Source organism: Euprymna scolopes, chromosome 22 (assembly GCF_053919585.1).
Source record: "Euprymna scolopes isolate OS-2025 chromosome 22, ASM5391958v1, whole genome shotgun sequence".
NCBI classification, from domain to species: domain Eukaryota; kingdom Metazoa; phylum Mollusca; class Cephalopoda; order Sepiida; family Sepiolidae; genus Euprymna; species Euprymna scolopes.
Genome location: NC_136503.1, coordinates 78,626,656 through 78,651,061, shown reverse-complemented (window position 1 = coordinate 78,651,061; position 24,406 = coordinate 78,626,656). Strand labels below are relative to the sequence as shown.

The 24,406-nt window shown below is 34.2% G+C and overlaps 1 protein-coding gene and 1 pseudogene across 3 annotated transcripts in view; one reads left to right on the top strand and one right to left on the bottom strand.

Annotated features, from left to right (window-relative positions):
- LOC145243476 (ABC transporter G family member 20-like) overlaps positions 1-24,406 on the top strand; it is a 120,060-nt gene that overhangs the window by 21,080 nt on the left and 74,574 nt on the right. For all 3 annotated transcript variants that reach the window (XM_080106414.1, XM_080106415.1, XM_080106413.1), the window contains exons 4-8: positions 6,978-7,132; positions 9,020-9,127; positions 11,421-11,514; positions 12,778-12,852; positions 21,758-21,853. In XM_080106414.1, coding sequence (XP_079962540.1) covers positions 6,978-7,132; positions 9,020-9,127; positions 11,421-11,514; positions 12,778-12,852; positions 21,758-21,853 — 528 coding nt within the window. The remainder of the gene's footprint in view (positions 1-6,977; positions 7,133-9,019; positions 9,128-11,420; positions 11,515-12,777; positions 12,853-21,757; positions 21,854-24,406) is intronic.
- Positions 524-641, bottom strand: LOC145244002 (5S ribosomal RNA; annotated as a pseudogene).

Below are 24,406 nucleotides of genomic sequence, written 5' to 3'. Positions count from 1 at the left end.
AACTTGTTCATGTTGTAGTCAGTTGGAAAGCAGACAAATGGAACAGAGTTCCGATGTGGTTTAGTTCTAAGAAAGAAGCTTTGTTCATGGAATCTACGTTTAGATTTAGGCACAGATAAAGAGTGGGGTAAATTATGTTTCAGCCAGACGAGTGTTTTTTTGTGAAAGTCAGGCCAGGGGGGACCATAGAGTAGAGCTCAGACGAGCACTTGCCATGGAAATAACGATAAAACAATTCTTATCTTGTTGAACGATCGTTATTGGGCAATTACATTTTTGAACGTTTTCTTATTTATATTTTCATTGATATTTATTTAGCCTTTTAGTTTTAGCACAAGACATAACTGTCGATGTCTCCATTCAGTCTCAAAAGACAAAGGATACCCCCTGTAGGGGCAGCTGCACGTGTAATTGTGAGGCAAGGGTTGCACAATCCCAACCACATCTTTCCTGAATCGGCACAGTTTGGTCGAGTAGCAAAAAGTCCAAGATGATTGGAAACAATGCTGAGATAAGCGGAGAGCATATACAGCACCTGGAAGTCCCAAACGGTCACCCGTCTGGTACTGGCTAGGCTCATCGTTGCTTAACTTCGGTGATCTGACGGGAACTGGTGTGTCAAACATGATTATGCCGTATAAGTCATAACTGTATTTACCCATTCGACTTTCTGCTGAATAGTTATCATTCACAATGGTCTTCAGATGCACGTTTGAATTAAAATTGAACTTATTTCTGAAGAAAATTAATGTTTTGATGGAACAACCATTAGAGCCCATTGACATAATATATCTCTATATATCTATAAAAATGAGAATGTGTGTGCGTGTGTTTGTGTGTGCATGTGAGAACAACTCTTAACCTATATACTCAACAAAGTTTAGCTCTACAGCCTGAAATTTGGTATATAGGATATTCAGACATGTGGAAAACTTTTTAATCGGTTTTCATCTGGAAAAAAAGGGCTGCTAAGGGGTAAAAATTGAAAATTGGGTACATGGGGGGGGTGATCTGATTTTTATGTTTGTCAACTGTTGCACAAATGCACATGCACGAATCGTCCACATGACAGATTACTTATGTTAAGAATAAGTAGGTTTGGAAACACTTTTTAAAGATTATGGCAAGCTGGCCTAATCGTTATCGTACTTGATTCGCTGTCTTTAGGTTTTGGTTTTGATCTCAGCTTGAATATTTTTTCTTTTTACTTACAAGAAGTGAACTATTTAAACCTAATCCTCGCATGCACATGTCTCAGTTTCTTTCTGTTATTTTATTTCTTCATTTTTTTTTGTAAAGGAATTTAACGTTAAGTTAAATACCTATAGTATTTCTGTTTCTAATACATAAGAATTCTGCATCAATTAAAATATAATATTTATACGTATTTTACAATCGAGCAATGCCAGACGAACTACTAGTATTATATATAATACTTGCAGGACGCCCGGCATTGCTCGATCGTAAAATACGCTTCAATGTGATATTTTGATCAATGCAGATTTCGTATTTATTTATTACTAGCATGGGTGCCCAGCGTTGCCCGGGTGTTTGGAGGTGTATGCTGAGCCAAAAAAAAAAAAACAACAAAAAACAAAAAAATGGTAAATTTTTTTTAATTTGACCCCTATTATGACCCCTTAACATTTATTGTTTTTGGCTCAAATCAAGTTATTAAGTTAGATCCATGTCCAAGGAACCTGTATCTAAAATTACAAGTGTTTAGACCCAAAATTGTCGGAGGAGTTTGGTAGAGTTCTCCAAGGTCAAATCGTTGAACTTTGACCCATTAACAGCCAAATTCCTGGCCGAAAACGGATTACAAAGATTTTCCCAAATCTCAGTACCCTGTATATCAAATTTCAAGTCTGTACACTAAAAATTGACAGAGTTATTGCGTAGGGAAATGTATGCAGACACACAGACAAACACACAGACACATTCACTTTTATAGATATATAGATTGTATTATATTGGACTCAATATACAGTAATGAATTAAAAAGTAAAAAAAAAATTATTTCTGCGCCATCTAAGAATCAAAACTAAAACGGTTCACTTATGATTTACTTTTTCCTTTGACGTTAATGCCTGAGCTATGAAGACATGTTTGCTGCAAGACTATAAATTAAAACATGAACCAATAGTTATTATGTTACGCATGCATATTCGTAATGCTGTCGTACGACCTTCATGTGGCAAATTCCATTTTTTTATTTTTCACACTTTTGCACTGATTTTCCCCAGCTAAAACTCAAATATAAAGTTTTGCATGGGTTCGATTACCCTATATATTAAATTTCATGTCTCTAGACCAAAAACTAAAGAGGAGTTTGGTAGGCAAATTTTTTTAAACAAATATATGCATATATAAATACTAGCAGTTTAGACCGGCTTTGCGTGGGCCCTATGTATTGTTCATAACTTTATGTGCATATATATATATATATATATATATATATATATATATATATATATATTAAAAAGTTTGACTCCTGTCCAGGTACCACATCTAAAATTTCAAGTGTTTAGACCCAAAATTGGCGGAGGAATTGGGTAGAGTCTTTCAACTTTAACCTCTTAGCAACCAAATATTCGTTCAAAAACTGCATGTTTGAATACCCTTTATGTAAAATTTCGAATGTTTAAACCCAAAATTGGCTGAATAGTTTGCTAGAGATCGCAAAGGTCAAATCTTTTTAACTTTGACCCATTGGCAGCCAAATTTTCGGCCAAAAACTGATTAAAAAGCTTGCCCTATGTCTGAATACACTTTATGTAAAATTTCAAATGTTTAGAACAAAAATTGGCTGACTAATTTGGTAGAGACCACAGAGGTCAAATGTTTTAAAACTTTGACCCAAATTTTGGGCTCAAATCAAATTAAAAAGTTTGATCCATGTTCAAGTAACCTACATCTAAAATTTCAAGTGTTTAGACCCAAAATTGGCAGAGAAGTTTGGTAAAGTTTTCAAAGGTCAAGTCGTTGAACTTTGACCCTTTGACAGCCAAATTTCTGTTCGAAAACTGATTAAAAAGATTTTCCGAAATCTCAATACCCCTTTTGTCAAATTTTGAGTCTGCAGACTGAAAATTAACAAAGTAGTTTGGTAGGGAAATGTACACACACAGAGAGACAATTTCACTTTTATAGCTATATAGGCAAATGAAAGGTGGGAGATTATCCTGCTTATATTGGGTATACTGTTTTTAAAGACTAATTCGGGGGGGGGGGATTGGGTGTTGATATACCTGAGCTGTTTAACAGGTTTATGGTATGATCTAGTCGAGTGGTTATTCAAGTCTAGGATTGCATCAAAAAAGTTAATGGTAATGAGATTGGTATCGGTGGTGATTTTGAATCCTAGCTTTTAAGGAAGCTATCAGTTGTTTTTTAAACCTATCAACATAGGCTGTCGTACTGGTAGAGGTTGAACTCTTGTTTAGGGAACGTAGTTTGTAGGGAGTATAAGAAGAAAAACCAGATCAGATCACAAGCATCATACTATCGTAAAAACCCATCAGAACATCAAAGGAGTTTTAAGGGTTGGATTTTGTAACCCATCTTCTATTATCAAAAAATTATATATATATATATATATATATATATATATATATATATATATAATTTTTAATACATACAGACACTAGTGTTTCATCCTTTTGGGAATCATCAGAGTTATGATTACAGCTGGTCAGGAGATTCGAATCAGGCCACAAAGCCATCTCTGACTCCATTATTTGCACGTGTGAGCTTTAAGTGACCGACTTTAATTTCAACTTAGAGTGCTCAACAATTAGAACCAAGTTCTTAAAGGGGCTGACATAATTATTACTATAATTATTTTTAATACCTACAGACACGAGTGTTTCATCATTTTGGGAATCATCAGTACAGGGTATTACGATTACAGATGGTCAGGAGATTCGAACCCGGCCACAAAGCCATCTCTGACACAATTAGCAAGGAACAAACCACACGGCCAACGTTAACTGCAAGAAATACAGTTAAAATTAACATTTATATAAATGTCTAGACGGTGAGAGTGATCTTATGATTATAACCTCATGATCTGCGCATATATTTTATATATACTAGAAAGGAGGGCGCCCGGCGTTGCTTGGCTGTAAAATATGCTTAAATATGATATTTTAATGCATGCAGATTTCGTATTGATTATCATATTGCAGCATATATATTGTAGTGCCCCTCTCAGTGTGACCAGATCGTAAAATGCGCTTAAAAATATATTAATTCATGCACATTTCATATTTATTTTTATATTTCTATTTATTTATAGAGTCAATACTCCATTGATTATTATATTGTACCCAATATATAGTACTGATTAGTAGCAGTATATATATATATATATGTATATATATATATATGTATATATATATATATATGTATATATATATGTATATATATATGTATATATATATTTATGTATATATATATGTATATATATATTTATGTATATATATGTATATATATGTATATATATATATGTATATATATATTTATGTATATATATGTATATATATATGTATATATATATGTATATATATATTTATGTATATATATATTTATGTATATATATATGTATATATATATGTATATATATATGTATATATATATTTATGTATATATATATGTATATATATATTTATGTATATATATATGTATATATATATGTATATATATATGTATATATATATGTATATATATATGTATGTATATATGTATTGTGATTTATAATTTAAAATTTAAAAATCAAATTTTAATTAAATTAAAAATCCGTTTCATAAGAAGGAATAACAACAAAATCAATTATCTGCACGATCGTTTCGGAAAACAATGCTTTTTATTGTGGTATACATCAAGTTATGTAGAATAATTATATATAGTCTTTTGGTAAGCAAGGTCTCCTCAATAAGATAAAAAGCTATAGCAAACATCTAAATGACTACTTTAACCACAGTTCCTGATTTCAAAAAAAGAAAAATTAAAAGATTCATCTGCCTTACTTTTAATGCTAGGTTTATTTATGGTGTCTTTTAAATTCAATAAAAACCCTCCAAAATTTGCTGATGAGGAGACCTTGCTTACCAAAAAACTATATATAATTATTCTACATAACTTGATGTATACCACAATAAAAAGCATTGTTTTCCGAAACGATCGTGCAGATAATTGATTTTGTTGTTATTCCTTCTTATGAAACGGATTTTTTAATTTAATTAAAATTTGATTTTTAAATTTTAAATTATAAATCACATTACTTAATATTGAATTAGCTCTAGGACATTTAACTATCGAGCTTATTATATATCTAAATTACAACGAGCACTTTCTATTTCCTGTATTTTAATTAAACTAGTAATTTCACTGTTACATTAAAATACACTCAGCTCTTTAGACTATTGTTCTAATCTCCTTTAAATTATGTATATATGTATATATATATATATGTATATATATATATATATATATATATATATATATATATATATATATGCAGGGTGTCCTAATAAAATGTATACACTCTGTAAATTATCTCAACTTGCTACATGAATACGCTATACCACGTTCCCAAGAGATGTTTAGGAATAAAGAATGGCACTTCCAGCAGGATGGAGCACTTCCCTACTATCATCATGACGTAAAAGCATATCTTGATAGTCACCTGCGAAACAGGTAGTTAGGACGAAGTATTGAGTACTGTCCATGCTCACCGGATTTTTCTCTTTTTTGGGGCGGGGTTGGGGGGCATGTTAAATACAGAGTTCACACCACAAAACGAGCTACAATGAATGAGTTGAAAGCAACCATTGAAAGAAGATGTGTCAACATACCAATTAAACTGATAAAGAACGTTTTCGATTCAATCCGTGAGCGTTGTCAGCTATTCACGGACCACAATGGCCAATAATTTGTACCCCTTCGTTAATTAACTGGTTTCTATATTTGTTCACAGTATTTTGATGTATGAAACTTTTTTTTCCTTTAATAAATATTGGTTTTATGGGCATTTAAAGAGTGTATACATTTTATTGGGACACCATATATATATATATATATATATATATATATATATATATATATATATATATATATATATATATATATTTATATATATATATATTAATGAAAACAAAGGGATGTAGTGTTTACCTGATATACACAATGGTACACCTCAAACTAATATAAATAACAGTATTTATATATAGAAAATGTAATCCCAACCGAATTAAAAAAGCTCAATACGCAGTAGAGAGTAGAGCTTATTATTAGAGAAAGAAAATTAAAACTGTAACTTGAACTTTACAATCAAAATTTATTGTTCGACTAAATACTCCAAAAAACAATTTACGAAGTCCTTATTCCGTGGAGTTTCAAAGAATGCTATTTTTATTATCCTTCTCATCAGAGGACATAAAGAAATCAATAAATTGCGGTTTATCTTAATGCCTTAACTATCAAATTCTAGCATTGCTACAAATATAATTTGCTGATTTCTTTATGTCCTCTGATGAGAAGGATAACAAGAATAGCATTCTTTGAAACACTGTGGAATAAGGACTTTGTAAATTGTTTTTTGGAGCATTCAGTAGAACAATAAATTTTGATTGTAAAGTTCAACTTAGTTTTAATTTTCTTTCTCTTATATATATATATATATATATATATATATATATTTATATATATATATGTATATATATATATATATATATATATATATATATATATATATATATATATATATATATATATATGCTGCTACTCGTATGCACCGGTTTACTGGCCGATTATTGTCTCAATTCAAGCACTTTTAGTTCAGAGCAAAATCATTATCAGGATTAATGTATTCTGTTAATTTCAAATTCGGTTTGCAATTAACCCTGATATAGGATTCATATATTTATTTGAACTTTTATTATAACTTTCATTATTTTTCTTCAACTTTTGGTTAGGAAATTGCCCTTTACAATGAATTTACAATAAGTGAGACATTATTGTATTTTGGAATTCTTCATGGAATGTCTTGGGCTAAAGTGAAAGAGAGAACCGCTTTCCTTCTTGAATTCCTTAGCTTGCCAGACAAGAGCCGGTTAATCAATACGCTGAGGTAAGCTTGTTTCATGCACTCTATATTCTGCTTCTTTGAATGATTAACTTTTGAGGAACCAGCATGGAAACTTGATATTGCCTGGGAGTCAAAATTACAACATGACGAGTTTTTATGAAATATTGTTATTGCATACAGGGTGACCCACTTAAAAGTAGCCCGATCTCTCTAATCTTTCTCTTACTGATCAACTGACACCACAAGACAAAATGCAATTCCTTTTTTCCAACGAGATGGCGCTACATGCCACACGTCTCACAGATCACTGACACGAGTTCATGACATGTTTACGGAAGAGAGAACAATAAGCAAAGGGTTATGGCTACCACGTTCCCCGGACTTGTCATCATGTGATTTTTATTTTGGGGAGAATTTAAAACAAAAAGTTTATGCGAATTATCTTCACAATCTAGACCAACTAAAGGAGAACATTACCAATGCTATCAGGAGAATTACCAGAGAAGATCTACAGGCAGTAGCTGCAAACGTTGTTAAACGTGCCCAGAACTCCATAGATGTCATCGGGGAGCACTTTCAGCATCTTTTATAACACTACAGGTAATTGAAACAATAAAAAATGTTCCTCCTCTCGACTATATTTTGGGGCTACTTTTAAGTGGACCACCCTGTATATTTTTACCACAAACTTGATGATACATTTTATCCAAAACTTTTATAAGAAAATGTTTATCACAATGTTAATCACACATTTTGATCATACATTTTGCTCACAAATTTTGATCATATATTTAATGATACATTTTTATAAAAAAAAAACTTATCACATTTTATGGCACATTTTTATCACGGTCTTTTTTATCACCGACATTTAATCACATATTTATATCACATTTCATAACAAATTTTATCACATATTTTATTGCATATTTTATATAGCATATTTTTAACACATGCTGTCATCACAAATTATTATCAAAAAAGTTACCACAAATTTGATCATAGATTTTTATCATACATTTATATAAAAAAAAAAACTAGCATGTTTAGACCCAAAATTTTCGGGGGAGTTTTGTAAAGTTTTCAAAGGTCAAATCGTTGAACTTTGACCCCTTAATCGCCAAATTTCTGGCCGAAACCAAATCACATCGATTTTCCCTAATCTCAGTACCCTGTATTTCAAATTTCGAGTCTGTAGACTGAAAATTGACAGAGTTATTGCGCAGGGAAATGTACACACACAGACACATAGACAGAGAGATAGATAGATTGATAGATTAAACAAAAATATATACATATACATAAATATATATGTAAACAATTTTGTGTTTGCTGTAACGTTTTTACGAAAATATTATGCAAGTATAAATCATGTAGAATATCTGCATGAATATAATTACACGTAATAGTTAACTAAAGACGATCATCTCATAAGAAAACCGAAGCAACTAATAGGGAATTAATCAAAATGAATGTTTAAAAGAATATGCAAATTAGCTAGATATTTTGCAGATGAATTCAATTCCATGACCCATATATAAGAAAATTGTATTTTCTTTTTAAATAGATAGAAAAGATGGTTTTTAATATGAATATCAATACATACAAAAAAAAAAAAAAACGAATTTATAGGAGTATAGAAGATAGATAGACTGTTACATAATTTTATCATTATACTTTTTGCTAAGTTTAATCCCACATTTTTATCACAAATTTAATCACATATATTTATCGCAATTTTATCACAAATTTTTATAAAATGTATTTTGGGAAAAATTTAATAATTAATAAACTACACAGACTGAAATTCAATAAATTTACTTTGCAAAACATTTCATTAATTTATTTAGTTTGACACTTAATTAATACCCAATGACTTAATTATTATTCTGTATTCTTTTATTTCTTGTTCTTCGTATTTCTTTTTAGTGGAGGCCAAAAAAGGAGAGTTTCATTTGCTGCAGCTTTGCTCCAAGAACCTGAACTGTTAATTTTAGATGAGCCGACTGTTGGAGTTGATCCACTTCTTCGTGAAAGGTAATGTGGGCAATGTTGAAGTCTGGGTTTGCAAAACTAAAAAAAAACTGTCTTTCTATTTCTGGTATTTTAATGTGCTGCCCAGTACCTACCGATATGCAAGGAAATGGAATCGAAGGAAATCAATACCAAAAACAGAATGAAACAGAGTAAAAGACAAACACTTACTATGCTTGTCTATATATATAAAAGCGAAAATGTATGTATGTATATATGTATGTATGTGTGTTCGCTTTTTCTGTATGTCAACAAAAGGCTTTTTTCAGAGAAGCGGTCGCTCGCTTCACAAATTTTTAAAACTTTTTATATCACATATAAATCGTAATATCTCACAGTTAACAACGAATCTCGCATGTCTATTTAATTTGCTCGATTTCGGGAAGATAAATATTCAACATTTGTCGCTCACCGCATGTGGGTTAGTCTTTTTCCTATAACATCTTGGGAAAAAAAAAAAAAGCGTTCAGCAGTAAATGAAATACTATCCCTCAGTCAAACTTGACCTCATTAACTCATTAAAATGGGCACCTGCTAAATCCAAGTAATTAAATAAATTCAAACGTGTTCCGTTAGCATCTCGCGGTGAGGCAATGGTTAACCCCGCACGTTTTTTTTTTCCACACTTTAATTTACAACTTTGCCTCAACGGTTCGGGTTCGATCCTCATACTTACTTTTTTTTAACCCCCCCCCACACACCTCCAAACACCCGGGCAGCGCCGGGTACCCCTCGCTAGTTTATACTAAAAGAAAAAAAGCCTTAAATCAATGTCTTTTTTTTACACCTCAGTGTTTGGAAATAACAGGCTACAATGGCTATATTAACATAGAAACAAGGCTATTATTGTATGATTTTCAATATTTCATTATTTTTTTTATTTTTTACTAGCCTGGGTGCCCAGCGTTGCCCAGGTGTTTGTAGGTGTGTGTTGAGCAAAAAGAAAAGATGTAATAGGTAGACAGGCTCGAACCCATGACGCGAAGGCGGAAAAGAAAGTGGAGGTGTGTGTAAGAGTGTTGGTTGAGCAAAAAGAAAAAAAAAAGAAGAAGGAAAATTGCGAGCGTAAAAAAACAAAAACAAAAAACAAACATGGTAGTAAGCAGGCAGGCTTGAACTCGTACCACAAAAGAGAAAAAAAGTGAAAAAAAAAAAAAAGCGAGACGAGTTAGCTGATGCGCCCATCGTTGAACCGGAAGTGACATAGGTTTAAATTAAGGCTAGACAATCGAAAAGAGGCGACGACTTTAGAAAATATGAGCTAAAAAAGCAGCCTTCCTCTGTAGAAAAGTACCCTGTTAAGGGTGAAAGAATTAATGTTTTGGGCCAATTTTTCGATATTTGTCGTCTGAAGGGTCGAGCTTCAAAACGATACTGATCTCGTGAAAATTCGTCGCCTATGTCGAAAGTTTTTGCGATACATGATGATTGCAACGTCTTGTCAGACGAGTGCCACTCCCTCAGACATTTAAAATTCATAAGCCCAAATGCCTGAGGGAGTATCTATATAAAGATGATGTTACAGAGTCTTAGCTTTGTACGACAGCTAAGTCTCTCTCTCGGTTCAAAATGTTGAGATCCAGCAACAAGCAAGAGCAAGATAGCCAGCAACAAATTAAACTGCAGACCAGCTTAATGTGGGTACTGGTCTCCCGCTTTATGGTTTTTTTAAATCAGAGATTTGCTTCTCCTAGAAAGGTTGCCTTCACCACGGCTTACGGGAGCCCTCTCCACCCCAATACACATATACACACACACAAATATACACGGTTTGCGATACATACATACATACATACATACATACATACATACATACATACGTACATTTATACATTCATACATAGATTTAAACAGACAGGTGCGATTTATATTATAGATTTCATTTTGGTTGTAATATTTTGGTATAATTAGTGTGGGTATGATAACAAAATTTGGACGAATATATTTATAGCCAGGAGAGATAAGAATGAACCAATCATCTGCCAGAATCTCTGTATAAAATATACCGAATCTCTTTAAATTTTTCAGTCAAAGCTTTTCGTCTTGACACAAAAGGAAGGAATCACTGATGACCTTGACTGGATTGATAATACCATTCTTTACCTAGAATTCTTTACGATTCAAAGCTTCTCTGACCAGATTGATGCTACCAATTTTTGCTTTGGACAATTACATTTAATGTTCACAATTGGATAATTTTCTTCTTTTTTTTTTTACGATAGTTATTTCTTTTGCCATCACTTTGTTTTATTACAAGAATGGCTTTCAACTCAAGAATTTCTTTTATCTCTTCTAGGATTTGGGACCACATGATTTACATAGCTAAGACAAGTAAAATTACCATTATCATTACAACTCATTATATTGAGGAAGCCAGGCAGGCAGATATGGTAAGCATTTGCTTTCACTACTCCTGTTGTGGCATGTTCTTATGTGTGCTTATGTGGTTTATACCACTTGAAAAGTGTGACCCGTTGGATTACTCCTTGAACCGAGTTGGATTGGTTGAACCTAGAAAAAGTGATATAAAATCCATAATAAGACACTTTTTATTCCCTGTATCCCCCCCACTCTCTCTTTCTTTGCCACTCTCCTTATTCTCCGTCTATGATTTAAATAGTATTAATAATTGTGGTGATATTCCCTGTTGTTTATAATGAGCTATTTCAACCTTCTATTTTACAGTTAATTTTATTATCTTCAGCTGTTAATAAAGAAAAAGAAAGAGAGAGAGAGAGAGAGAGAGAGAGAGAGAGAGAGAGAGAGAGAGAGAGAGACTGTGTGTGTGTGAAAGAGAGAAAGGTGTGTGTGTGTGTGTGAAAGAGAGTGAGAGAAAGAGAGAGAGAGTGTGTGTGTGTGTGTGTCAAAGAGAGAAGAGAGAGAAAGAGAGAGCGAGAAACTGCATAAAATAAAAGTGAGTGACAAGTTTTGGATTTTGTCTTTTTATTTTTAACTGGCTTCACAAACACATTTTTTCTGATTCAACCAATTTAACCCAAGCTCAATAGGTAACCGAACGAGTCAAATTTTTCTACACTCTCTCTTTCTCTCTCTCTTTCTCTCTCTCTATATATATATATATATGTGTGTGTGTGTGTGTTTGTGCATTTTATATATGTACATATACATATAAATATATGTACACACACACACACACACACACACACATATATATATATATATATATATATATATATATATATATATATATATATATATCTTCTGAGTCGACATTGTTAAATACCAGTGGCAAGTGAAGTGTATGTACAGGACGACTGGAAACAAATGCCGAGATAAGCGGAGAGCACATACAGCGCCTAGAATTCCCAAATGGTTACCCCTCTGGTACGAACCAGGCTCACTGTTGCTTAACTTCGGTGATCTGACGAGAACCGGTGTGTCAACGCGATTATGCGATTATATGTATGTATTTTATAAATGTATATATGTATGTAAATGTGTGTGTGTGTGTGTGTGTGTGTGTGTGTGTGTGTGTGTGTGTGTGTGTGTGTGTGTAATATCCTGTTATAGTTGTTTTTTTGTCCGGTTCAAAATCTGTATCTGTACGATATGCTTTTTTTTTTTTTTATATATATTTGATATATTTATGCTGAGTTCGAAAGTAAATAAATATTTTATTTCCTTATTTGTAGGTGGGTCTTATGAGAAACGGCCGCCTTTTAGCAGAAGAAACGCCAAGTCAGTTGATGATGTCGCACCAAATGAACGTAGGTATACACATTATTTTATTCAGAGGCGGGGAAGGGAGGTAAATCACTCAAATAAATCGCATACAAACTATATCACAAAAGTCACACAAATATTGTTTTAGAATTACTAAAGCTAAACTAATTGGCCAACTATAGTCAAGGGCGACCCGAAGGCTCCCTTTTAATTAGCTGCTAGAACGAGGTGTAAAGGAGGGCGCCACTCAGTTCCCAGGACTACTCCACTTACCCTTGATCATCCTCTTATGATGTTGTGTTTAACAAAGGGGTAGCATTTTTTTTTCAGTCTTTGGTATAACCCGACTGAGGATTGAACCCTGATCCATTAGCGTCAAACAGTCACCAAAAAGATTAAATATCACTAAAAAGAATATATAGTTATCAAAATGAAAATTTAAAAAAGATTTAAAAAGAATCAAAAGTCATGCAAAAACTTTTAAAGGTCATTAAAAAAAAAAATAAATAAAAAATAAAAAAGCAAAACGTCTATTGCAAAAATTTGAATTGCTTCTGCACCCTATTCTCCAGATTTGCCCCCCAATGATTACTGACTGTTTACAGACCTCAAAAGAATGCCCAAGTAAAAATGGGTATCGGCTCCAATAAAAAAGTGATTTTGAAAAAGCATATTTTGAGGCCAAAGACAAACCTATATTTGTACTATTATATCATAGGAACTGTCGGTGTGTGTTTTACCTCCAAAACGGCTGGGCCGATGTTTTTTAAATTTTATACAAATGTACTTGATGTGTCTGGGAGTGTTCTTACATAGGTTTTGTATCAGAATGCCTTCGATAAGTATTGAAAATCAATAATCGAAAAAATCCAGTTAAAGAAGGAAGTCCGTTTTTGACCAAAGTTTACACTTTTATACAGCCTAAAATCTGCGCGAGCCTTTTCTAGGTCTCACACAAAAACACGCGTTCACATTTCAAGCTATATTACTTGTCATATACATACGCGCACACAAACATATGCGCCCACGTCCACACACGTACATATATTCACGTTCGCGTACATACACTCACATTCACGTGTATATACACACACGCTAACGTACGCACATATACGCACAGATGGACAACGTCACTTCCCCTTTCAAAGGAAATCCACACATGCGCAAAAGACCACCGGAAACAAGTATAAAAGCAAGAGACAAGCTGTTTCCAGCCCTTTTCGACTTAGCTCTTGAGCTGAGCGTTCGTCGGACCATTTGCCCCCCCCCCCCTTTTTGGGGCACCCGCGTGTGTCACGTCCCCTGCTACTATGTAGGGGGCACAAGCTAACAGACCGTATGTACACTTTATACGCTTTCTCTCTCCATGAACTGGATTGACATTCTCACTCTTTCTCTCTCTATCTACTACTTGTGCCAGAGAACACCACCGCGTAGCTGACCTAACATGGCGCGCATTTTAACTGATGTCAACCCTCTATCTTTTTCTTTGTCTACACGCTGGACTATCATTCCCATTTTCCACTACATCACTCACTTCTCTTCCCACGGCGCGAATAAACGATAGTGACCCGAACGTGAGATGAACGCACATTTCCTTTTTCCTTCTATACTACCAATCCCGCAACAAACGATGGTTACACCCGCGCGGACATGAACACGTGTTATATCTAAAACATTCATTCTTTCAACAGTAAATAGATGACACGTTTATCTTATCCATCAATTGAGTTTTTGTTTCCTTCAATTCCATTCGTTTCATTATTTTCTTTTGTAACAGAATTAGGATTTATATACCCTAGTCCTGAACACATCGCAAATGCAGTTTAGACCTTTTAAAACTACACAAGTGGAAAAGCCCAGCCTATTAAATCAACAGTAGGATCTTTGATAAGACCGAAGTGCGTTTGAAATTAATGTTTTTGTTTAGAGTACAACTGAACTATGATACGTGACTTTTATACGTTTAGTTTGCATTCATGTAATTATATGACAATAATTTGATAAATTCAAAAGTTGGTTCTTTGATATGACAGGGTTGCGTGCAAAATTAATGTTTGGATCACAATTGAATCATATTTTACTTTTGGATTCTAAACTTTAAGTCAAGCCATTATTTACAGCTAATTTAATAAAATTAACAGTAGATTCTCTACAGTGCAATGTAGACTACAGTGTATTGTGAACTAAGTCACTGCAAGATGTATGTGAAGCTTCTTCCATGTGTTCCGCAATGGGTCTCAACTAGTGCAGGCAATCAATCAATTTGAATGGAATGTAAACGACATTGTATTGTGGAATAAGTCTCTGAAGAGGCATGTGATGTTTGCTTCGGGTACACCTCGAGGAGGTTGGGTCCATGATTATAAGATAATCAATTGATTTGATTGAAAAAATGGGCGATTTCACCGATTTCGATACAATAAAACAATAAAAATATGGGGAGGGTGGAACAGTTTGATCTTCATTCGATCCTGGACAACGTCGTGTCTCCCTACTAGTCGTCCTACAAAAAAAAAAAAAAAAAAAGGAATTGGATTGTTAGAGAGTTGAAATCTGTATCACTTACAAGGAGACAATGTTGATGAATAAAGTCGAATTTTGTCTTGCTTTCTTATTGAGTGATATATTACTATTAATTTGTGTAAATTAACAAGATTAGAAATAACACCTGACCTGTCAGAAATAACACCTGACCTGTCAAAAATTTCCAAACGTAGATCCCTATTATCAGGTCTCCTTCTTCAACAACAGGGTTCTGTGTTCCGGTCTTCCAGAGGTTGAAATCCAATTGCAGGAGACCAAATCTGATCTATTGTTTCTGTGTGAAACTGGCATTGGACCGACTGTTTTTCGAGATGAGTTCAGGATTAAAGGATACTCAAACTTGACATCAAAATCTCCCCCCCCCAAATCGTCATGGGAATGGAATATTTGCCTAAATTAAAGATGGCTTTCCATGTGGTTGGAACATATCCAGAGAGGATCTTAACTTGCCCTATATGTGCTCACAGCACCACATTCATATTTGCCCTATAACAGCAAAATAATAAAACAAAAATAACCAGATAGAAACCATTGAGAATATATCCGAGAAAATTGACCACATTCTGTCTGCCCATCCCGTGGCTAACATGCATGTCTGTGGAGGCTTCAATATTCACAATGTTCAATGGCTAGCCCACTCAAACAAGACGGATGAAGAGGGGAGGTTCTGTCACGATTTCTCCATTGCTTATAACCTAACACAAATTGTTCATTAACCCACCAGTGTGCCCAACACTGACGGGCAATATGCAAGTCTCCTTGACCTTTTCCTTAAAACTTGCCCAGAAATGTGCTCATTCTCCGCTCTGTCTCCATTGAGATTTTCTGATCACTCAGTTGTCTCGGTTAAGATAAAAACGAAATGTAATAAGTCCTCAGATGTACCTTTCCATTGTACAGCGTATCAATACTCTATGGCTGATTGAGATAGCTTCTGAACATATACCTTTGCATTCCATGTTTAAAGAGAATGTGTCATCTATTGTATCAGACCTAACAGAATGGTTAATTGTTGATATAGACTGCTTTATGCATCCCCGCTGTGTTCTCTGCCAATATTCTGAAACCTAAGTATACAACTTTGCGTTTCTGGCATAAGTGTTGACAAATGTCAATAGAGTATAAGAAAGTAGCAACATATCCTAATGTATAAAAAACGCCTCTGTTCAGTCTTAAAAGACAATGGATACCCCCTGTAAGGGGTGGTTGCGTGTGTACTTGTGAGGCAAGGGTTTCACAATCCTCAACCACACTTCTCCGGAATCGGCACTGCTTGAGTCCAGTGGTAAAAAGAAGTCCAGGATAATTGGAAACAATGCCGAGATAAGCAGAGAGTACATACAGCACCTGGAGTTTTCAAATGGTCACTCATTTTAGTACTGACCAGGCTCAATGTTGCTTAACTTTGGTGATCTAACAGGAATTGGGGTGTCAACGTTATTATGCAATAGCCTAATGTTTTCGATTAAAAGATATATGGCTCATTTCTAAATATATACGTTTCACTCTATAAGAGTTTATTTATATCAGATCTACATCTTCATTCCATGTTTAAAAAGAATGTGTCCTCCATAGTATCAGACCTGACAGAATGGTTAATTGTAAGTATAGACCGCTTCATACCCTCTAAAAAATTCTAGCAAAAACCTAACAGCCAGCTGCGGTTCACTCCAGAATGTACCACTGCCATTGTACACAGAAATCACTGTTTCCATTACTTTCAATGGAAATAGATGTTATGAAACTAAAACCACCTTTAGGAATTGCTAGTAACCATTGTAAAATTGCTAGTAACCACTGTAAAATTGCTAGTAACCATTGTAAAATTGCTAGTAACCACTGTAAAATTGCTAGTAACTATTGTAAAATTGCTAGTAACTATTGTAAAATTGCTAGTAACTATTGTAAAATTGCTAGTAACCACTGTAAAAGAATAATAAAGAATGTGAGAGATTTGTATGCTCAGTACGTCAACTTTAAAGTAGCAGAGCAGCGGCTTGATTCCCACCAGTGTTGGCAAATCCTGAGAAGAGCCGTGTCCTCTATCCCAACCATCATCAATGGACCTAAGGTAATTTCTTTAGCATCTGACAAAGCAAAACTCTTTGCCAAGAACTTTGCAGCAAGTTCTACCCTTTGCGACCATGTGAAAACACACTATGCAACATAATATCTATGCATAATGTTGATAAGCTTATAAAGGACCTTGACTCTAGGAAAGCAACTGGCCCTGACAGCATTCTAAACATAGTGCTCAAAAAGCTTCAACTGGAACTAGCTCCTGTACTTGCAAAGCTGTTTAAACGTTGTTCTTAAGGAGAAATGCTTCCTGGAAAACTTCCAGTCTGTCCCATATTTAAAATGCCGGAGCTCGGTTATCTGCCTCTCAGCACGGATTAATTAGTCTCTTGTGTGTTATAAGGACATTGTCAAGGCTGCTACAAAGAAGGTGAGCTCCCTTTACCATGCTAAAAAATTACTCACACCAGAGAGTATTCTATATCTTTACAAAACCATCATTTGCCCATGCATGGAGTATTGTTGCAACATCCGGGCTATTGCATCTCCCACTAGTCTCTCACTTTTAGACAGGATCCAAAAAAGAATCTCAAATCTAATAGGTACTGCATTATCAGCTAAGTTCCAACCCCTATTCCATCGCCACAATTCCTGTGTCTGTTTTACAAATGCTTTAATCGAATGTGCTCTGATGAACTCTTAGCACTTGTGCCTCCTTCATATACATACTCCTGACAAACCTGATATACAGTAAATTCTCACCCCCTTCACTGTTGAGGTCCCTAGATACCGGAAAGTCTTCTACACTAATAGTTTCATCCCTTGTATTGCTAGACTTTGGAATTCCCTTCCTGTTTCCTGTTTCTCTAACTATGTTTCCCTTCAGAAGTTTAAATGTAATGTGAACAGACATCTCACTGCACAACTCCCCACGGCTCCCTGTTAGACACAATTCCAAATAGAAGCCTCTTATGTTCCACGTGGCAATAATGATAGGGTAGAGAAAAACTAGCACTCTATGAGAAAGGTTTGGTTCGGCCATTTTATTATACGGCATATCAACCCTTTTTGGGTTCTTTAATACGGAAATCAGTAATTTTTGGAAAAAGTTTTTATGCTTCAAGTTCTTTATATTTTCAAATATTTATTCATGATGTTGCATTTGATTGTTTTGTAGAGGAAAAATGGTTTTGCTTTTGACTTTGCAGAACATGATTGAGTTTGGCAAACGGAATAGAAAAAAAAAAGCAGTAACATCAATGTTTGGTGCATTTTAGGTCAGGAAGTCAATATCTGGTTTTGTTTTTGACTTTGCGGAACCACACCCCTGCTTCCCTAACTGTACTGTCATGCAGAAGTTCAAATGTAATGTGAACAGACACCTCGCTGCCCAACTCCCTACATAGTATCCCTGTAAATCTGGTCCTATATAGTAACCCCTTACGACTTAGTGGTTCTGTGTCTTGTTTGGGGCGAAAAAATAATAAAACAAAAATAACCAGATAGAATTTGCTTCCCATGAAAATCTTTCTAGACTTTTTCTTCTTTTCATATTCCAGAACCTTGAAGCAGTTTTTTTTATATATTTAAGTTTGGCAAACGGAATGGCGGGGGAGCAATAACATCAATGTTTGGTGCATTTTAGTTCAGGAAGTCAATATCTTCAGACAGCCTGATCGGGTAGAATCAAGTAAAATTTAAAGAACGTTTCGCATAATTTAATTATTAAAAAAAAAAAAAAAAATTAGAAGTGAAAATTTAACGTAATTATTGTTTTTTTAAATTTAAATACAATAATTTGAGGGAGAGCAAGGTATGAATACGACTGAGTTTAGGGAATACAGTATCAATTCATTTGTATTTCTATAAACTTAGGGGTGTGTTTAGTTTTATATATTTGTATAGACAGGATTCACTCCTAAACAAATAAACCTACTATTATGACTTTTAAAACACGGCTGTCAGGCGCAAGCGTGAGTAATTTGAGCTGTATTTAGTTTAATTTAGTTTCCTATAAAGGAGACAGAGAGAGGTTGGAAGTTCTTCATGAAAATTTAGATAACTTCTATTTTTGTGACATCATAAGAATATATATTAAAATTCAGTTTATAAATATACAGATATATCTGTAAAAGTGAGAATGTGTGTGTTTGAGGACACTTCTCAACCTATATACTCAACGAATTTTTGATCTACAGACTTGAAATTTGGGATGTAAGGTATTCATACATGTGGATAAATTTTTAATCTGTTTTCATCTGTAAAAAAGGGCTGCTAAGAGGTAAAAATTGAAAAATTGGTATACGTCAGATTTTTATCTGTTTGCTGTTTCACGACTGCGCATGCGCTAATCGTTCACATCATGTTAAGAATAAGAAGGTTTGAAAACACCTTTTAGAGATCGTGTTCAATTGGGCTAATGGTTATTGTACTTGAATCACTTGTCTTTAGGTTTTAGTTTCGATCTCAACTGGGGAATTTTTGTTGCTTACGAAAAGTGAACTGTTTAGAAAAAAAAAAACATAATACTCGCATGCATATGCCTCAGTTTATTTCCGTTTTTTTACATACTATTTTAAAGAAATGTAACGTTAGGTTTAACTAGTATATATATATATATATATATATATATATATATATATATATATGTAAGAGCAAACAGTTAATAAAACATGTTAAAAAGAGTTAAAAACATATTTAATCTGAAAAGGAAACACTTGATAAGTGGATAGTCCTTAATCCGCGGAGTTTCAGAGAAATACGTTCCTTCTTATCAGAGGGTAGGAATTAGCAAAATGCGGGATCGGATTTTGCATACAAAAGTATTTGATGAAACTGCAAGTAAGTCAAAGATCTTACTTGATAACAAAAATGAAGCAGAAGGAATATAGTGAAGAAAAAGGTGATTACACGTGAATGGATAGTCTGGTGAACGGTAAATAATCCAAATGACGGTAAAATCCAAAAATATAACTCCAAGAAAGTTAATTGAAAATCCTTTAAAATTACTCCAAATAAATTGAAATTTAGGGAATACTAGGCGATGTACCCGGCGTTATATATATATATATATATATATATATATATATATATATATATATATATATATATATATATATATATATATAACGCCGGGTATATATATATATATATATATATATATATATATATATATATATATATATATATAACGCCGGGTATATATATATATATATATATATATATATATATATATATATATATAACGCCGGGTACATCGCCTAGTATTCCCTAAATTTCAATTTATTTGGAGTAATTTTAAAGGATTTTTATAGGTACGAATTCTCATCAGAAAATTAAAAGAGATGTTACCCTATTTGTTTGCAAAGTTAATTTTGTACTCTGTCATAGCAAGAATGGTGCTCTGAGCGGTACCACCCCAAATGTGGCAGCAGTACTCCATCCTGTCGACTAATAGAAGAAATCCCTTCTAGATAGGGTTGAAAAAAGAGTTGCCAACCCAATAGGTCTTGCACAGTCGACCAAACTCAAACCTCTGTCCTATGGCCGAAATATGGCATCCCTGTGCCTGTTTTACAAGTACTTTAATGGTAACTTCTCAAACGAGTTTAAAGCAGTAGTTCCCCCTCGATATAAATACCCCCGACAAACCAGACAAGCAGCAAAATTCCACCCCTACACTGTAGAGATCCCTAGATGCTGGAACACCTTATACTCAAATAAGTTCTTCCCTTGAACTACTAGACTTTGGAATTCTCTCCCACACCCTTGCTTCCCTAACTATACTGTCATGCAGAAGTTCATGTGTAATGTGAACAGACCTCTTGCTGCCCACCTCCCTACATAGTGTCGCACAGTACATTGTGCAGAAACATCTGCATGTGTTGGATTGTCAACAGTAGCGGAGGCCAGATGTACATGTTGATGGGTCACAGGTTAAAGCCATTGACATCGCAGGTGCATCGGGGAACTTGAGACTGATATAAACAAAACGGGTAGCTTGTCAGAGGCAGAAGGAGAGAAAACAGACACGCGCCTGGCTGTTGGGACACTGTTCGATAGTCCACCGACCACCGTCAACCGCCGCCCTCTCTATTCCACGTCATTGCTAAGTTTCTTGTTGCTACACGCGAACAATTGATTTTAGTAGTCGCAGCATTTTGGAAAAGAAATAAAGACATTTATTTTTCTACAAGTTGTTTCGCGTCTGTTTTTGGCCAGAGAGTGCTGGGAACGCATCAATAGTATCCCTGCACATCTGGTCCTGAATAGTATCCCCTTACGATTTAGTGGTACTGTTCCTTGTTTGGGGTGAAAAGATAGTAAAATAAAAATTACCAGATGGAATTCACTTCTAGACTTTTTCTTTTTTTCTTATTCCAGAACCTTGAAGCAGTTTTTCTAAAGTTGTGTCAAATCGATCAAAACGTTGCAAGCAGTGCAGACTCAGTTACAGGAGTGTATAAATCTTCTACGAGTGTAAGTATTATTGTGTTGGCTTTTTTGTTTTTTGTTTTAACAACCTTTTTATGGGAGAGGGGAGGGGATTGTAGAGCTAAACGAACACGGAATACTATAACTTTAACGTTTTTTGCAACCTCGTATTTGGGTTTCTTTCCAAGGCACACTCGGCATTTTGTGTGCAGTAATTTATTAAGAACACACAAGGATCAAAATAGATAAAGAAAAAAAAATATAATAATCAAGAAGTTGCATTTACGTGTGTGTACATCTATTATATAAACGGCAGTTATTTCCTTTTTGTTTTATTTTACATCGGTCGAAGGGACCCCCTACCTGGGGCTAACACTTGAACTCTATATGCGATACATAGATATTCGAATGTTCCATTAAAGTTCTTTATCTCTCAAGCACTGAGTTAGTAAAGAAATTGAGAACATAATTTTCCTCTCGCCAATTAACCATTTTCATATGTTGTAGTATATCTTTCATTTTGGTTTCTTAGTCTTACTGGATTCCAGGACAAGAACTTATCTAGTCTGGTGGAGTATCCAGCTTCGTGCTATTGAGGTAACATCACTTGGAGAAGGTGCTCGTAAAAGCTAATATGGATTAGATATAGCAAGGAGATCTTATTTGGGCTTTGAATACTATGTGATTCTGAATATTTGGTCAAGTAAACTTCTAGGAAAATGTATCCTCATGCCAGATTTTTCTGACAAACCCCTGTACAGAGAGACCTTAGACATTCGAGGACAGTGTCTAGTAGGCATTCAAGTTCTCTCAGTAGGCATTCAAGTTCTCTGCTGTTTGCATGAGTTTCATTGATAAAAGATTGAGTAATTTATCCATTGCAGTTTGAACTTGCTATTCTTAGCAGTGCAGTTTTGTCTTTTCAGGTAGAGTTCATCACGTGTGATAATCACGGTCAGCGGCGATAGTGATTTGCAGAAACGTTGTTGAAACTGATTTGTTTTTGGCGCATCAGGCCTTTTATATCGAGTTTCTAGAATGTTCCAACCTGTTTACTGTCTACATACGCAAATAGACAAGACTATAGTTCCAGTGATTTGTGTGTAAAAAGGTCGCTTCATAGCCACAACTCAACCCGCTGATAGAATTGCGTGAGCAAATGGTGAGACAATCAAATTGTTCCTGAAATGAATGAATTCCGGCCGATTAGATTTCTCTGATTACGTGACGAGCGATTTGATTTAGGTTGTCACTACAGCATAAACGACAAAATAAATACATACAAAATTGATATTTCTTTGATCGTTACTGTCTCGGATGAATAATATCTGAAATTTAGAAAAGATTACTCATTATTTGAGCACAAATTTGAGCACAAACTTCGACAGGAGAGGTTTGTTTTTCAGCCAGTTTTTGTACTAACTAAAAGGAAGTAATTCTGAATTTTTAATAAAAGAGTAAGGCATACTCATTCCTCGAGTAATTTATAAAAAAGAGTTTTCTCTCTCTCTCTCTCTCTCTGTGTGTGTGTGTGTGCGTGTGTGTTTATGCATGAGGGTCTATCCAGAGAGAGAAATGGGCTGGGCAGAGAATAAACAAGTGTTCGGAGACGGAGTGGGGAAAACGAAGAAAGGAGATAAGATAGAAAGATAATATTATAATTTTTTTTCTATCCTTTGCAAATGATTCAAATCTTAGTATATTATTATGGATGATAACGATTACCAGTTGTCAAAATTTCATTTTTTCAAAGTTGCTATTTCTAACAAATATAAGATTTTTAAATTTTGTCCCTTAGTTTTGGACGCTACTATATATATATATATATATAAAATACTAGTGAAGGGTAGTTTGTTTGAAGCATTGTTGGTAAATAATTATGAAAGAGTATAAGTCTATTGCAATGTAGAGAACGATATTTTCCATTTCTGTTTTTATAACGACATTTCTTTTGGATCTTTTCTTTCTGAAAAAGAGATTATGTTCTTGAAATATCAAAGTCTTCTACTATCCTGGATATCTGCTTTGTATCTGTGACTGATGTGGAAAATAAATGCATATATGACGATATAAAACAAAACTGTACAAGACCCACTTTCGTTTGTAAACTATGAAGATGAGGACAATAGCCTGCAAATAAATAAATAAATGAATAAATAAATATACGTGAACAGAGGTTCAAATAATTCATATAATCAAAATTATCAATCCTCACCTCAAAAACGGGTTTTGACCATACGTCATATCATTTTAACACCTTGTTCCTTGCATTGCTATAGCCTTCTTATGCTCTTCCACACACACACACACACACACACACACACACACACACACACACACACACACACACACACACACACACACACACGTAACAAACTCCATTTATTTTTTCGACACCTCCCGTCTTCCCTCCTGTATTGATAGTTCGCATACGTTCCCCCTTTCACCTCTCTGTCTAATGGTTTCCTGGTAACACTGAGAACCTTATATCTTATTTTCTTCTTTCTTTTTCCTTTTTCTTTTTTCTCCTTTTTCATTTTTCTCCTTTTTTTTTCTGCCGTCACTTTTAATGTCTGAAGTTGATATTTCGGATGACCC